The sequence below is a fragment of the Ascoidea rubescens genome, assembly GCF_001661345.1.
Source record: "Ascoidea rubescens DSM 1968 unplaced genomic scaffold ASCRUscaffold_19, whole genome shotgun sequence".
NCBI lineage: Eukaryota > Fungi > Ascomycota > Saccharomycetes > Ascoideales > Ascoideaceae > Ascoidea > Ascoidea rubescens.
The window spans coordinates 283891-299553 of record NW_017962931.1 but is presented as its reverse complement, the minus strand read 5'-3'; the positions used below and the strand labels follow the sequence as shown (position 1 = coordinate 299553).

At 29.5% G+C, this 15663-nt stretch overlaps 5 protein-coding genes and 1 non-coding gene across 6 annotated transcripts; 4 read left to right on the top strand and 2 right to left on the bottom strand.

Moving 5' to 3' along the window:
• The first annotated feature begins 373 nt into the window (after positions 1 to 373).
• Positions 374 to 445, top strand: ASCRUDRAFT_t168. The gene has a single exon. It is a non-coding gene; the product is annotated as a tRNA-Asp (tRNA).
• A 164-nt stretch (positions 446 to 609) lies between these two features.
• On the top strand, positions 610 to 2078 carry ASCRUDRAFT_78047 (uncharacterized protein). The gene has a single exon (XM_020194114.1). The coding sequence runs from the start codon at positions 735 to 737 to the stop codon at positions 2010 to 2012; it is 1278 nt and encodes a 425-aa protein (XP_020044676.1). The 5' UTR covers positions 610 to 734; the 3' UTR covers positions 2013 to 2078.
• A 322-nt stretch (positions 2079 to 2400) lies between these two features.
• On the bottom strand, positions 2401 to 5106 carry MGM1 (dynamin-related GTPase MGM1; the record flags this gene model as incomplete). The annotated part of the gene is made up of 2 exons (XM_020190063.1): positions 2401 to 3266; positions 3405 to 5106. Coding segments are annotated over 2 exons (2568 nt in total), but the record flags the coding sequence as incomplete, so codon positions are not given.
• A 1086-nt stretch (positions 5107 to 6192) lies between these two features.
• On the top strand, positions 6193 to 6573 carry ASCRUDRAFT_10397 (uncharacterized protein; the record flags this gene model as incomplete). The annotated part of the gene is made up of 1 exon (XM_020188582.1): positions 6193 to 6573. One exon carries the CDS (start codon positions 6193 to 6195, stop codon positions 6571 to 6573), a length of 381 nt encoding a protein of 126 aa, XP_020044674.1.
• A 6176-nt stretch (positions 6574 to 12749) lies between these two features.
• ASCRUDRAFT_10396 (uncharacterized protein) lies at positions 12750 to 13985 on the top strand (the record flags this gene model as incomplete). Its single annotated transcript, XM_020188581.1, has 4 exons — positions 12750 to 12841; positions 12917 to 13129; positions 13195 to 13283; positions 13681 to 13985. The coding sequence occupies 4 exons, from the start codon at positions 12750 to 12752 to the stop codon at positions 13983 to 13985; spliced, it is 699 nt and encodes a 232-aa protein (XP_020044673.1).
• A 799-nt stretch (positions 13986 to 14784) lies between these two features.
• On the bottom strand, positions 14785 to 15639 carry HST2 (histone deacetylase HST2; the record flags this gene model as incomplete). Its single annotated transcript, XM_020189724.1, has 1 exon — positions 14785 to 15639. A coding segment is annotated over one exon (855 nt), but the record flags the coding sequence as incomplete, so codon positions are not given.
• Between the last annotated feature and the right edge of the window lie 24 nt (positions 15640 to 15663).

Genomic DNA, 15663 nt, shown 5'->3' with positions numbered 1-15663 from the left:
GTGGGTAGTCCTTTGATTGATAGAGGGATGTTGGAATTGGCGATTACCTTTTCGTAGTGAGAACTATGGTTTTATTTGTGAAATATTTTATTCCATTTTTGGATCATCTTTTGATGGAGGGCCTTTTTGATNGTGCTGAATGTAGGTGCTGGGATGGTTCTGTTTCTTTTGTGACATTGGTTGAGATATGCTGTGGCTTCATTTAGCAAGATTACTCGTCTCTTGAAGACTGAATGGTCGAGCTGTTGGTAGAGTTGTCTTGCAGGATTGTTGAATTCAATTTTTTGTTCTTGCTGCCTCATTGTGCGGGCACTGAATTCTTCAAGAAAAACACGGAACAAATTAAAATGGATTAAATCAAAAACAGGCAAAATCCGTGATAGTTTAGTGGCTAGAATTACCGCTTGTCGCGTGGTAGACCGGGGTTCAATTCCCCGTCGCGGAGTTCTCTTTTTGCTTTTTTAGTTTGTGTTTAGTTTTTGCATATTTATGCATAAAACCCATTTTACTGGTCGAGTACATCGGGAACCACTGCCACGGGCCATCTCGGGGCTGTGAAACAGACGAAAATGACAGTGGTTTGGAATTTGAAAAGAGGTATGGTATAAAAGTAACCACATTCGAATCCACATTATACTCAGATATATATAACTCGAACATTTTTCTTTACTTTTTTTGCTTTATCTTTTCTCTAGACGCCTCTAATTACACACTGCACTAATTTTTAGCTAAAAATGGGTCTTTTTTCTAAAAAATATAAGAAGGAAACCAGTTTCAATGATGAAAACGAAGTTAAAGCCTATGTACAAACCAAGATGGGTGTAGAAACGAAACAGCCCTCTAATCGTCAAAACAAATTCAACCAATTCAAGTCCTATGCAAAGGAAAAAAATGAAGGTAGAAAACCCTTTACTCCCTATGTCTACACTCCACCTGAAGCTCAAAACTCTTCTAATCCATATGCCAATAACATCAACAGTAGTAACAATAATAACGGCAATAGTAATTTAAACCGCAATGACCCTTATGGCGATACTGCCACAATCAACACTGCTAATTTAAAAAATGAATTGTTCAATAATCCAAATCAAAACCAAAACCAAAATTCATACAACAGCAATAATAATTATAACAACAATAACAATTATAATAACAATTATAATAACCAAAATAATTTCAATAACAATAATTACAATAATCCAGACTCTTATGATCCAGATGATCTAAATGCTCCAGTTTCAAATTTCAACAACCCAAACAATTTCCAACAACAACAACAAAAAGAATTGTCTCCCGAAGAATTAGCTCAAAAAGAATTAGATGATGAAGTCGAAGGTATTAAAGGTGAAATCAAATTCACTAAGCAACAGTCTTTGGCCTCAACTAAAAACACTTTGGAAATGGCAAAGCAAGCTGAAGTATCCGGTAATAACACTCTTGGTATATTGGGTTCTCAGTCTGAAACTTTATTCAACATTGAAAGAAACTTATCTCTTGCTGATACTCAAAATAAAATTGCAAACGATAAAGTTGCGTCTTTGGGTAGACTTAATCGTAGTATATTATTACCTGCTAATAACCCTTTTACTTCGAAAAGAAGATTGAGACAAAAAGAAGAAGAATTGATGGCAGACAAAATCCAATCTCAATCAACAAGAGAAGAACAAAGAGGTCAATTGTATTCTGCAACCAGTAGAATTCAAAATGCTTTAAAAAACAATAACAACCAAACTCAAAGTGACACTTTTCAAAAATATAATAGACAAAAGACTTTACAAGCTTCAAAAAGATATCAGTTTGAAAATGATTCCGAAGATGATGACCTTGAAGTCGAATTGGATAACAACTTGAATGAAATTTCAAAGGCTGCTGATAGATTGAAAAACATTGCTTTAACTGCTGGTAATCAAATCGATCAACAAAATAAACAACTACAAAACATTGATGAAAGTACGACAAATCTTGAAAACAGAATTTATAGAAACCAAATTAAATTAAATAACATTCGTTAAGTTTAGTTTTAGATTGTATTTATTTTTTAATTTTTTTTAATTTTTTTTTAATTATTATTATTTTATTTGATTAGTTATCTCTAATTCTCATTTGATTCTCATTTGATTCTCATTTGATTCTCATTATTCTTTTCTATGTTAAATTAATATAATACTTTTTGTTTTATATTTCTATATACTCGTTGTTTTTTTGCCAGCCTCATTAGTTCAATTTACATAAATTTATATTTTATTACAGAAATCAACCAAAATAATTATAAACAAACAAACATACAAGTATATACTAAACATTTAAAATTCAAAAATTCAAATAAACATTTTTGCATTAATTTCAATTTTTATGACGCCAATATCTTAATGAATCTTTTCCTGGAGGCCCTAAAATCCTAGTCTTTTGTATTGCTAAAACATTTTCTATTTTGCTTAATGCTAGCTCCAACATCTCCTTTCTTTGTTGTAATTCAATATGTCTTTTAATCCTTGGATCTTCTTTAGCTATCTTTTCAATGACATCCTTTGATAAACTGTTAACACTTAATTTTAAATCCAAATCTCTTGGAAAATTGTAATAAAAATCATTTAATAATTCCACATTTAGAAATAATATAGACGTTTGAGTAATTTTATCAACAACCGAACTCAAAAAAATTTCTGGGCATTTATATTTATTCTCTTTTTTGGAACATTGACTTGATTTCAATGCTAGCAATCGCATTTTAAGCAAATTGCACCTATCTTTTAGGAAAACTGCTTCTCTACCTCTTTGCAATAGTGTAGCAGAAAACGCTAATGAATCTTTATCAATAATATTATTTTTGAATGAATTGTCAGAATTTTGTTGCAAATCATTTGATAGATAATTGGTCACTTGATTCAATTTTCTTGTACCAACTGATTTTTTCAACTCTTGATAATTTTCGTTACACTGTCTTAATTCCTCATTTAATAATTTGATTGTATGAATTTTAGCACTATCCCACTCTCTATCTTCTAAATCGATCTCAAATTTGTATGGTTTAATACAATTTTCAACTTGATCGGCTGTTGAATAGTATCTTGCATTTAAAACCGATATAGCAGAATTTAGTACAATGTCCTTGGCAATTGGATGGCTTTTCAAATTAGTTAAATTAATAATATTGTTAATTTCATCTAATAATGAATCTGTAACTAATGTAGTGGACATTCTACCGACCCCCAGTTTAGTTAATGAGGAAGTTATTAAATCCAATTTGCGATGCCAATAAATATCATCTTCATCGGCATTAACTAAATTTTCCAAAATTGGTTCTTGAAATGTTGAAGTTGAAAATTTATCGATTGAATTACCACTTGAAGTTATTAAACCATTATTTTTAGAATTGGAGTTATTGGAAGTACCAGATTTGATACCATTTGAGTTGTTAGCATTAACATTGGTATTATTTAGAATTATATTGGCATTGTTAACTTTTGAATAATTATTAATCAAAGATGGTGGTTTATTCCAGTATCTCAAAGCTAATAGATCTAAAACTTTTTGGTCCAATTCGCTTCTTAATAAAGATTTTAATTCATTTCTACCAAATTTTTCACTAAATTCTTTTACAGAGACCTTTAAAGTATCTAAAGTGGCGGCCAAATAAGTTTCCGGTGTTAATAAACGGTCGTTAAATTCCACTTTAAATTTGTAGGAAGTATCTTCTAATTCCTGTTGAACGGCATCATGAGTGGGATTTAAAGAATTAGACATTGAGGATTCTAAAATTTTCATTAATTTTTTTTTCAAATTTTTGGTACCAACATTTAAATTTTGAAAGGTTGATTTATTTTGAATGTTAAAGAAGTCGAATTCATTTTTTTGTAGGTCATTAAATAATTCAGAGCTAGATTTCTTTTTCAAGAATAGAGAAGTTGGGGTTGAATTGGTTTTTGGAATTTTAGTTATAACACCAACGTATCCTAATTTTAGCGGGTATTTTTTATTTAATAGTAGACCTCTTGCAGAAAAGGGATCAACCAAATCCATTTTAGTTATGACACCAATAGTTCTTTCACCATTTGGGTCTATTGATTTAGCGGCTTGTAAAGCAGAGGAGTTGGCTAGATCGACATCAGCAGAAGAAATTGCTAAGATTATGTTTGGTTGTTTGAGGTATTTTGAGCATAAATCTCTGATTTTAGTTTTCAATTCTACTGGTTGATCAATAGATTGAATTTGGATGTAGCCAGGTAGGTCTACTAGAGTCAAGTCAGGAATAGTTGGTGATTTTATTGTTAGTCTAATTGGGTCATCAGTGATGGCTTTATTTGAGGGAACAGCGAGGTTTAGTTCAAATAGTAATCTTGAGACTTCATTAAAATCAGATAGTTTATCGATTTTTAAATCGGGAAACTCTGCAATTTCATTGTTTAAAGTTGGATCATTGATTAAGGTTAGTTCTATGGGTCTTCTTGTAACCATATTTGAGCCCTTTGGAAGAAATTCTCTGCCGACGATTGATTCCAAGACTGAGGATTTTCCAGAGGATTGAGAGCCAATGACAACAATTGAGGGTAATTTCAAAGAATCAGATTTATCAATTTTATTTAATAAATTTCTAATTTCTATCATTCTTCTTGTGATGGATAAGATTTGTTGATCGGTGCGGTCCTTTGAAATGTCGTTATCATTATCATTATCATTACCAGTGTCGTTATCATCATCGTAATGGTCTTTAATAAAATCTGATTTGTTGTCATTATTTTCGTTATCAACTATTAAAGAGATAGACGCAGCAGCAGCGGTTGCAATTGCAGGAGAGTTTTTTTTGTTGTTATCGTTGTTGTTGCTGTTGTTGTTACCACTATTGTTATCACCACTATTGTTATCTTCGAGATTATGAGAACTAAGGTAGCTATTGAAACTATCTAGGCTTTCATTTATATTTTGTTTCATGTTGTTGTTTAGATGGTTCAAGTAGTTTAAAGAGAAATCCTTAAAGGTTATGATGTGATTGTTTAAGTGGGTAAATTGGTCTTTAGTATAGTTTGAAAGTTGTTCTGTTTTATACAATATAAAGGTGCCAACAGCAGCAAAGCCGCCGCCTATGGCAATTGGAATTTTAATTAATTTGAAGAATAGCCTTGACAAGTTTGTTATGGATATCACCGAGAAGGATCTTGTTGATATTATCGAAGGAGTGAGATAAGTGGAGGATAAATTTCTGTACTGAGAATTCAAATTTGAGGAGATTAATAGTAGCTGATGATTGTTGTGATTTTTTGAGAGTTTGCTCAAGTTGTTTGAATAATTAGAAAGATTGATATTTTTCGAAATGGTCTTTAAATTTGAGTAAAATTTTTTGTTGGTATAGTTATTGAATTGTGTTGGGAATTTAAGGTTTTTTGTGGAATCTAGGATTGATCTATAATTACAGTGGTAATTATGAAAGTAGGTATTTGGGTTATGCAAAGTATTTCTGAAAGACAAGGGCAACATTGTAAATGAATATGAAATAATATGGGTGTGTGATCTAAGTAATTAAAAATTAAGTTGAAGGTAGTTGGCTAAGATATAATCACACAGCAGCAAAGAATGAAGGCTGGTATACGAAAGAGTAGAAAGGAAAAGGAAAGCAAGTTGATAAAGGGCAGCAAGAAGAACACAGGAAGAGCAGAATAAAACTGGTAGCAGAATAGAAGGCAGACCTGGAAGCAGAAGCAGCAGAAACAACGAATGGACGAGAAAGAGAAGCAAATTGAGGATGGCGGCACGGAGCGGCTGGAAGAGGGGTTTGTGATTGGGGTTTGTGATTGGGGTTTGTGCTTGGGGTCTGAATGTGTGGTCTGTGTTGAAGGGGGCTTTTTTCGTTTCTATTTATAGGCGCTTACGATCTTATTTAATGTAGAGGCTCGACCAGAAAAAAGTTGTAAACTTTAAATAATGGAAGATGGACTCATAAACTTAACTTTATTGTTTTATATTATGAACAATAAACCGTTTGCTTGATATTATGCAAGATGCAGTCTACGATAATGATTATAAAACAACCTTTTAAGCATGGCTTGATATTAATACTCTTCTACATTGATAAATTGGAGAACGATAACTTGATTTCAAAAATTATATAAATCGACTATTTCTCCACGTTTCAAATATCAATTCAAAGTTGCAAGTCACCAATCGATTGAAATTTCCTAGATTCAATTCACGTCATCTATGAATTTTTTTCAATCAAATAAACACTCAATACAATTGAAAGTCCAAGAACATTACCAAAAACAATTAGCATACGAATTCCATATGAATCCTAATAATCTCAACTATCATACTAACAGCCCAAATAATGAAGCTGAATATTCAATCGAAAAGAAATATTTTATTGATCATCTCGTTTTATATGATGATCCAATCTCAATTTGCAGAAACATTGAAAAAGTCAAAAGGAATTCGGTATCACATAAAGCTTTCAAGTATATTGAAAGTACCAATGATTTGCAAAATAAAAACTTTGTGCGCTATCACATCAATTCAATGAAAAATTACAAGCCAAATAATGATATGAATGATATTGGTTTCAATTTCAATTTCAATGAATAAAAGAAAAAGAAAAAATTGACATGGATCTCAATAATATGAGAAAAAAATACTTCTTTTTCAAAGGGGACCCTTTTTTTTTAACACATTTATTAATATTTGGTTATTTTTTTGTTTTGGTTTTGGTTTAATGTCGTTATTTTGCATTCGCTCATGAAAATATATGACTGGTTTACATTTTTTTTATCATGCTGTGCTTTTATTCATGAGGATTTAATTGTTCATCTCAGATCTTTTTTCTTTTACATTTTATCGTTATTTTTATTTTTATTCCACCACTGTCATTTCTCCTAAGTTTTCTTATATTATAACCTAGATCTTTCAAATAAACTTTGCCTCTATTGTATAGCAAACAATAACAACCTTTAAATAATTAAAAATAGATTTTTGAAAATTGTCTTCGTATTTGCCCACAATTAAACTTTTGAGCGGTCTTCTTTAACGCTAAAAACACTTCTATTTTTGATTGGTGAGTTCAGGTGTTTTCAATTCTGTTTGTTGAAATTTGGGAATCGTAATTATCCACAATCTAACTTTTTAGACAACTGATTTGTATTTGTGTTATCGTGCGGATTGCTTATCCTATCCATACATTTCGTATCCGTATCTCGGATACGGATAAGTTTTGCTATAAATAGTCGGACCAAGTTTCGTTCGCTTGACGAAACTAAAACAACAAATTATTCTTTTCTTTTTCTTCGACCATCGAGCTCGAATCATTATTCCACTAACACATGACTTTGTTAGGTAATACACTTTGTCTCAGTTCAACAGGTTTCAGCCCAAATCGTGCTTTAGCCACAAGTACTAATTGCCCCAAATCAAGTATCTACTTGACAATATAAAAGAGGCAGAAGACAAGAATAATTATAAAAAAAAAGGAATCAAGGAATAAGTTTTAATATAAATAGCTAAATACATATTATTCACCAATAATAATATATAGACAGAACCCAGTAATAACCAAAGACTGGTGTTCCATCCTAGCTAATATAGAGAGACTTATTACATATTGAATAGATCCCATAGTCCAGTGACGACCATCAAAAGGCTGAACTGGACCATTATCTCAATTTTAGAAAGGTTCAATTGAGTTTTCCTAAATAGCCCCAAATAGCAAATCCTTTTGTCAAAAAATGGCTTAATTATTTTGTTGATTGTCAGATTGTGTAAATTACTGTGAGATAGTGTTTGAATGTGTACCATTAACCACCCGTTTAAAAATGTCTTGATTTCTTGTATTAGGCTATATTGCTGTATTTCTGTATTTCTGATAGCACAACACAATCTTCAGCGATCGAGATTGAAATTAATAACCTCTTCAAATTAAAAACAACAACAGTAGCTAAAGAATAGGTCAAGCTCAAACCCACCCAACGGGACGTGGTATTATTGGACAATTCCTCACTCAGCAGATTCCTGGTGGAGTTGGTTCTTATTCTTCCATCCCGCAAACGTAGGAGCTGAGAATAGAGAACATATAAACATCGGCATCTGTATAGAATTGGTTTATCTTGATTTCTTGTTTGCATCAGAAATCTTTGTTGTATCAAGAATGTGCTGAGAACCAGAAAAGCTGTTGGATTGTTAGCACCCTCAAAGCTGACAGCTGTTAGAAAGTGGCAGTTGCTATAAATGGTATACAGAACTAGGTGCATGTATATTACATCAAGATTGTCTGCTATTTAAACTGAATAGTGATAAAGAGAAAATATTATTCAAATGAAAAAGTGATAAGAAAAGTTGATACAATTACCAATATCAATATCAATATCAAAAATAAAATAAAATTTCAGAAATACTATATTATCTGGGTTTATCAATCTATAAATATATTGGCTATAAATTTTAACAAAACAAAATCATAAGATTTGAAAAAATTTATTTCTACTTTTTTTACTATTACTTTTTTTTAATTACGTCAATTTTTTTGAGTTCTGTTTTAGAAATGTTTTTATTTTTTTTTCATTTAATGAAAATTGAATGGTAATATTGGATTTCAATACCGTTTGGTTTGAAAGTACAATTATTCAATAGTGTCCATATTTGTTTCACATAAAATTACTGTGATGGCCTTGATTATAAAAATACAGTGTCTATGAACAAGATAAGATTGATAATGATTCATTTGCACGGACAGTAATTGACACTGCTGATGTATATTTCATGGAACATCACCAATATCAGTAATAATATTAATGAAATCTGGCTGACTTATGTTTGAATCGGACATGAAGTTCAAGGGAAAATAATAAAAATATTTGCCGATAAAAATGTTTAAAATCTATTGGTTAAATTATATGAAGTTAACTTATACTAAACCAGGGTTTTTTTGCTTATCAAGATTAGAAAATAAAAAGCTCTTGCACAAAATTATGGAGATACATAAGATGTTTATAAATTATTATTTGGTTTTGGTTTTGAACAACTCACAAAATTATTGTCTTCTAGGTACACGATAGTGATTTTTATTGGTGCATTGATAATATTATTTGATGTTGATAGTTTGATAATAACTTGCACGTTATATTGATTGAGTTTTAATTTTGACAAAATTGAAGTAGCAATTATTTATGAAAAACCCGATTTTTATGAGTTGCATTGGGCTTTTTGCTCATGTTAAAGATCATATTTTGTTTATAATTCTATATTTTACAATTAGCTTATTGTTTTACAATAGTTCAAATCTGAGAATATTATGGCAATTTGGATAGTAAATAAATAAAATTTGATTTAGATTTGTTTAACACCAATTGGAGCTGGTATATATTGGAAAATTAACCATGAATTTGAATACAAAAACTATTGGTGTCATATATATGAATGTATTAATAATAGTTAAATGGAATAATAGATTTGAAGTTGTTTTTTTTACATTATTAGTCAGTTAGACTGATATATGTATGGATCATAAGAATTGCGATGGGATTATTTTCAAGCTAATTTTTTGTGATTTAAGAGATATATTGATAGTTATAAAATCTTTTTTATAAAAAGAAAAACAACAGTAAGGTTCTGAATTATTTGTGTTATGAATAATCAAAAAAATCATCAGATAGAATATTAAACTTTTTTTCAAATTCGATTGTATTATGATTGTTGGTATATTTGAATGTTCTAAACACTTTATATTGCTTTACATTTTCAATATTATTTGAATACGAAAAACACTCAAAATAGTTACAACAGAAGTAATAGAAAAATTATTCAAGTGCTATTTAGTGTTTATTGAATTAAATTTTGATATGAGGCATGTATTTTTATGATGTTTGTGTTGTGTTGTGTTGGTATAGTTCAATGATGTTTGTCAAAGATCATTTGAAATTAAGTTGGATCGAACTGTTGCAGTTGTGAAAGAGTAATAATTGTATTCGAGGTGGATTATCTAAGGATACCTGAGCGTATATGAGAGTAAAGTATGAATTGCTGTGGATGATATTAATATTGAGACTGCTGTCAATCCCGTATTATACCAGAAAATACTGTAATTGGATTTTAAAAAAAACACTCTCTTTTAATTATGTAATTTGAAAAATGGTAAGATTGAAAATTACATAATAATGAGAATTTTCTGATTATTATGATCTTTTGAAGATTTTCCAGTTTCAATCAAAGAGTGCAAGTGCTTATGGTAAATGAATGTTGAAGATAAGTTGTGATTTGACAAAATATAAACTGGATGATAATTTAAATATCTGATGGAGAAAGACTAAATATTAAACAGCAGGTCCAATGAAAAGTGCTCAGGTATGGATTCAAGTTTTGTGCTGACAAATATAGCAACTGCAAGAAATATACATATTAATCAGTTACATTATGCCTTAGATATAGTTATTCAATAGAGTGTGTTTGACTAAATTTATTTTTACTTGTAAATTATTTAGTTTATAATTTGTTGTGTGGTTTATGAATACAAGGAAGAAAATGAAAAATGAAGATAACACAATGGTTATCAGTTGGTCTTGACATTGCTTAATTTAAATAATCGATTCAAAAGATAATAGTATGGGATTTTGGTTATAGATACACTTGTTTAGCGATATGTTTTATCTATTAAATTGCGGTTATCATAAGGCTGGCAAAAAATTTTGACAGTTTTGAAAAGAAATCAAGATTGATCAATATGAAAGTGATCTTTATGAATTTCTCTTAACATTGTTGAAGTATAACTAGTAATGTTTTGAGAGATTTGTTTGTTTTTTTTATTTTTTTTTTGGCAGTAATATTCATTGCTTTTAAAATTTTAAACATAAAATCTTAATAGTAAAAACATATTGAGAAAAGACGGTTGGATGAGCATTATTTTTTTATAAATCCTTTTTAGTGTTTAGAATATTTATTTTCTGGAGCAAGCGCTTTTTGGTATTAATTTGAATTTATTTGTTTAAATTAAAGTAAAGTCAACAAGTACATATTCTATTAGGTATGTGCAGATGCTTGAATATTTAGTTGGGACTTGGATTTTGACGATGATTTTGGTGTATAATAACGGCGGGCTTTATAAACAAGAGAACTTATGTTGTTTATGAAATTTAGGTTCAAAAATTGTTTAAAAATATTGATTAATGGTGAAATAATTTGTTTAATAAAACATAATTCAAAGATGTGTTAATTACAATTTTGTAAAATCCCAGCAATTACATAAATCTGGATAAATTCGGGCTAGAGAAGGAAACTTAATCTACAATAAAATTTTCTTAGGGTTCTATTTCGATAATAATAGAAAAGATTGTTTTGTGTATTCATTAAAAGGGTTGTGAACTGAGAAATTAACATAGTTGATTGTTTATAGTTGTATTTCTGTAACAACTACAGTATTAGGGATTGTGAAATTTATTTTATTCAGTCAGTTTTCTGGACAAGTTAATTAAATATGTGCTAAATTTTGATTGCAATAGCAATATTAAATCAAGCTGGGCATAATATGAGTACTTAATGGAGACATCATTAGGATTTGTAGAAAGGCTTCAGCTAGAAATAAGACGCTCCAATGCATAGTTTTTTGTGATTTTATCAACTAAAATTGCAACTTTAATTATTTCTTTCAAGCATTGCCATAAAGTTTTGTAAAAAAAAAGCATTATTATTTAATGTTATTATAAATAATTGATTCAGCAGATTCTTTGACTATTATTGATGATTTTGTTGATGTTTAAATGGTAATGATTTGATATAAAGTGTTTTTATCCAAAGGACTGTTCAAGAGTTAGTTTGCTAAGTGTTCTGATTTTTAAACAGAAATAAGCCAATAAAGTATGCTATTAGCAAACATAATTTTTACTAGGAAATATTTTTACTAATGTTTTATGAAAGTTTTCTTTGTTTTACACACTAGTTGTGCAATATCTCAATGGAACACAGTAAGGATAATAATAAGTTATTGAGAAAAATATTCCAATTATTATCTATCTTGTTATTTTGGGGTTTACGGATTAATCTGTGGTATAAAACAAAAAACCATAATTTGAGTCGGAAGTAAAAACCCAACTTATGAAACTACCATAAGATTTCATCGTTCAATGTAATATAAATACAAAGCATTTCTCTTACAAAGTATCTATGCAATATAGTATCATTCGTAACACTGCATTCACAAATAATTTAAATAAATTTCTCGCAAAAGCATTGATGTTATATCTCAATATAAATAGCTTTCTGAAGTACTCTCAAAAGAGGTTTTATAGCCTGCAAAAATGAAAATTTGCTACAGCTTTCTTGCGCATAAGCCGGTATCGACAGCTATTACACAATAGGGAACATCAAAAAGGCCCTGTTGTACTAGATTTTGGCTTTAAATTAACCAGTCGGGTAATGAAATTTTTATAAATGTTTGTGAAGGCTTGATTTCAATCTGAGTTCCAATTGAAATGACTTAACACAAACCATCAAGAACAATTGGGCTTATTTTGTTTTGCTAAATCCTTTCTATGATTATTCTGATTAGATTAAAAAGTCATTTGATTGAGGTCAGGTTTATGACTGGGACTCGAGAGACTACATAGGTCTTTTTCAAGCCAAGTATGCTGAACCTAACACCAGTTTGTCTTTAACAATGTTGTTGGTTGATTGCTAATTTGTGGTTTAAATTTAATGATTACTGTCCTTCTATTCTTCTGCTATTCATTGTTCTATTCCTTATCCCTCATCAAATCAAGGAATTCACTAATTTACTTTAGAAAATGGATATTCAAGAACTATCTTTACTAACAGTTCAAGATGATTTAAATAAACCAAAAATTATATCATCAGGCAAGTTTTTTAATGATGCGATGTCTATTTAATTGGTTGATATGATATTCATGAAGCTAACAATCGATAAATCATGGTTATTCATCTTATCAGATAGTAATTCAATTAAATTTTCTGTATCAAAAACATTATTCAAAGATGTAACATTGATTTATCTGTTTGCTCAAGATAAAAGATGGGCTTTAATGTGTTGGAAAAAACCAACTCTAAAGATTCATTCTGATGACTTTTATCTATTCCAGTCCCAATTATTAAATTTTTGCCAAAATTCAAGATATTTTTTTGAAAATTCAGATGAAATACTTTTGATGTGGTAAATCAATTACTATCAGCAAGGTCAAATAAATGGGGAAAATTTTATATTTTTATTGACAGTGCTCCTTCATTGAGCGACAAACATTTTGAAAATATTGATAGGATTGGACAGTTGATTTCAAGTAATTCGCAGTCTCAAACAGATTACCGTTTGTTTTTTTTGGATATCAACACAGATATGAAATACAAAAATTTACTTTTTTTTTCATTTCAAGCAGAAAAGCACCATCATATTGTACTGATTTTCATGGACCAAATAAAATTGATTACGTTTTCTCTGATCATTCTTTTTTTGGCCACACATACCCTAGTGATCTCAATCAACAAATTTATGAAAATTTTATTGAATTCAATCTGAATGGTTGTTATTTACTTAAATTGAACGGAACTATTGCACTATTTAATTTAAACGATAAAAATATGATGTTTTGTGGTATTTTAAACATTATTGATGCACAAGCAGTTGAAATTAAAAAATGTAATAAATTGAGGAATATAAAATAAATATCAATATCAAACACCCACATCAAAAAATTGAAAACCCAGACAATCTGATCAATCTAGAGTATTTGGATTTATCAAAAAATAAAATGAGTAAAGTTGAAAACGTTGATTTCTTGGTTAATTTAAATAACTTGAGTTTACCAATGAACGAAATTAATAGGATCGAAAATTTGGATGTATTCAATAATTTGACTAGCTTGGATTTATTAAATAATAAAATTCTAAAAACGATTGGAAATTTTGATAAATTAGTCAATTTCACAACTCTTAGCTTGAGTTATAACTTTATCGAAAATATTAAAGGATTTTCAAAGTTAATTGCATTAAAAAAAATTGAACCTTGCTAACAACTTGATTTATAAAATTGAGAATTTGTCAAAATTAGTTAATTTAATTAAATTGAACTCGCTGAAAAATGAAATTTCTAAAATCGGAAATACCAAAGAACTAGGAAACATAAAGATTATTTATTTGCAGGATAATAAGATTAACAATTAAGAAGAAAGAGAAACACTCAAAGCACTTAAAACAGCAATTTATGTTGATTCAAGTTGTTTTTGATGGTGAATAGTAAAAAAGACACAAAAAAATCAAATATGTACTGCAACTGCTGGAAAAGGCATTTGACGTTAAATATGGGGCGTTAAAATATAAGGAAATCAAATTAATACTTTTTAGAATCAAATCCAAAAAAATTTTTTTTACCTTAAATTAAGTTTTGTATATTTCAAATGTGAGTCAGTACAAAGATAAAGAAAAAATTTGGATGGTATGTCAACACGAAACAAAAAACAGCAATAACAATAAAAGAAGAAAAGTTGAAATCTTAAGCAGCAATCCAAAATGACAAGAAATTTAAACAATATCAAAAATTTTCTAATAAATTTTTTAATTAAATTTGAACAAGTTAATAGGGTGATTCATGATATTTTTTTTGAATCTTTAAAGTCTTTAGGGAGTTTTCTGAGCTTTGGACTCTTTTGGGACTTTTTGTTCTTTTGGGTCTTCAGATTGTTTAGTGGTTTTTGAATTATTGTCAACTTTAAGGTTGGTGAATGCATTTTCAAGGTCAGCAACTTGAGTTTCAATCAAATCATTCTGAATTGTTTTAAGTATGTTATTAAGATTTTCAGATTCCTCTTCTCCCTTTTGTTTATTCAAAGAAGTATGAGCATTTAAGATTAGTTCATCTAATTCATTTTTCCAACCACATAAAGCTGCAAGAGAATCAGCAATTTTATCACAATCACCAATTGATAGTATATCTTTTTTCCTTGGATGTGATTTGAAAGCTCCAACTTTTTCGTTATTAATTAATACTCTTTGACAAGATTTGCTAACTTCTGAAGCTAAATTTGCAAAGGGATAAACAGCTAAGGATGTCCCAGCAACTATTGCCAAATCAATATCTTGATCAAAATCAGAATCAGCGCAAGTATGAAACCTTTCAGGCAAAGATTCACCATAAAAGACAATGGAAGGTTTTATATAGCCATCACAACCAGTTTGAGTGCATAGAGGTGGTTGTTTTTTGTTAACAGCATCAATAATTATGTTAGAATCATCGTATTTTTTATTACATTTAATGCAGTGATTTGAAGCAAAAGATCCATGGGCTTCAACAATCTTTTCTTCTGGAATTCCTGCTATTCTTTCTAAACAATCAATATTTTGAGTAAAAATTCGAATTAAATTAGTTTTGTCATTTAGTAATTTCAAAAAAAAATGAAACCTTGTAGGAATAAAATTAACCAAAGATGGATGCAAGGCTTTACAGAGAGTAAAAAATGGCATTGGGTTTTCTCTGAAAAATTCAATATCAAAGACAGCTTCAGGATAAGGTAGATCTAGTTTTTTCAAGTTGTAAAACAAACCAGTTCCAGGAGATCTAAAGTCGGGAATCAAAGGCTCGCCATCAGATGTAGCAGATATACCTGCACCTACCATTACTATGATTTTAGCATCCTTTCCCTTGGATAAGATAGTGGAGATCTTTTGTAGGTTAATATCAGAAGGTGATGACTT

Bases quoted from the DNA above. Each gene is read 5' to 3' on its own strand.
- ASCRUDRAFT_78047 (XM_020194114.1), top strand. From the start codon at position 735: ATGGGTCTTTTTTCTAAAAAATATAAGAAGGAAACCAGTTTCAATGAT.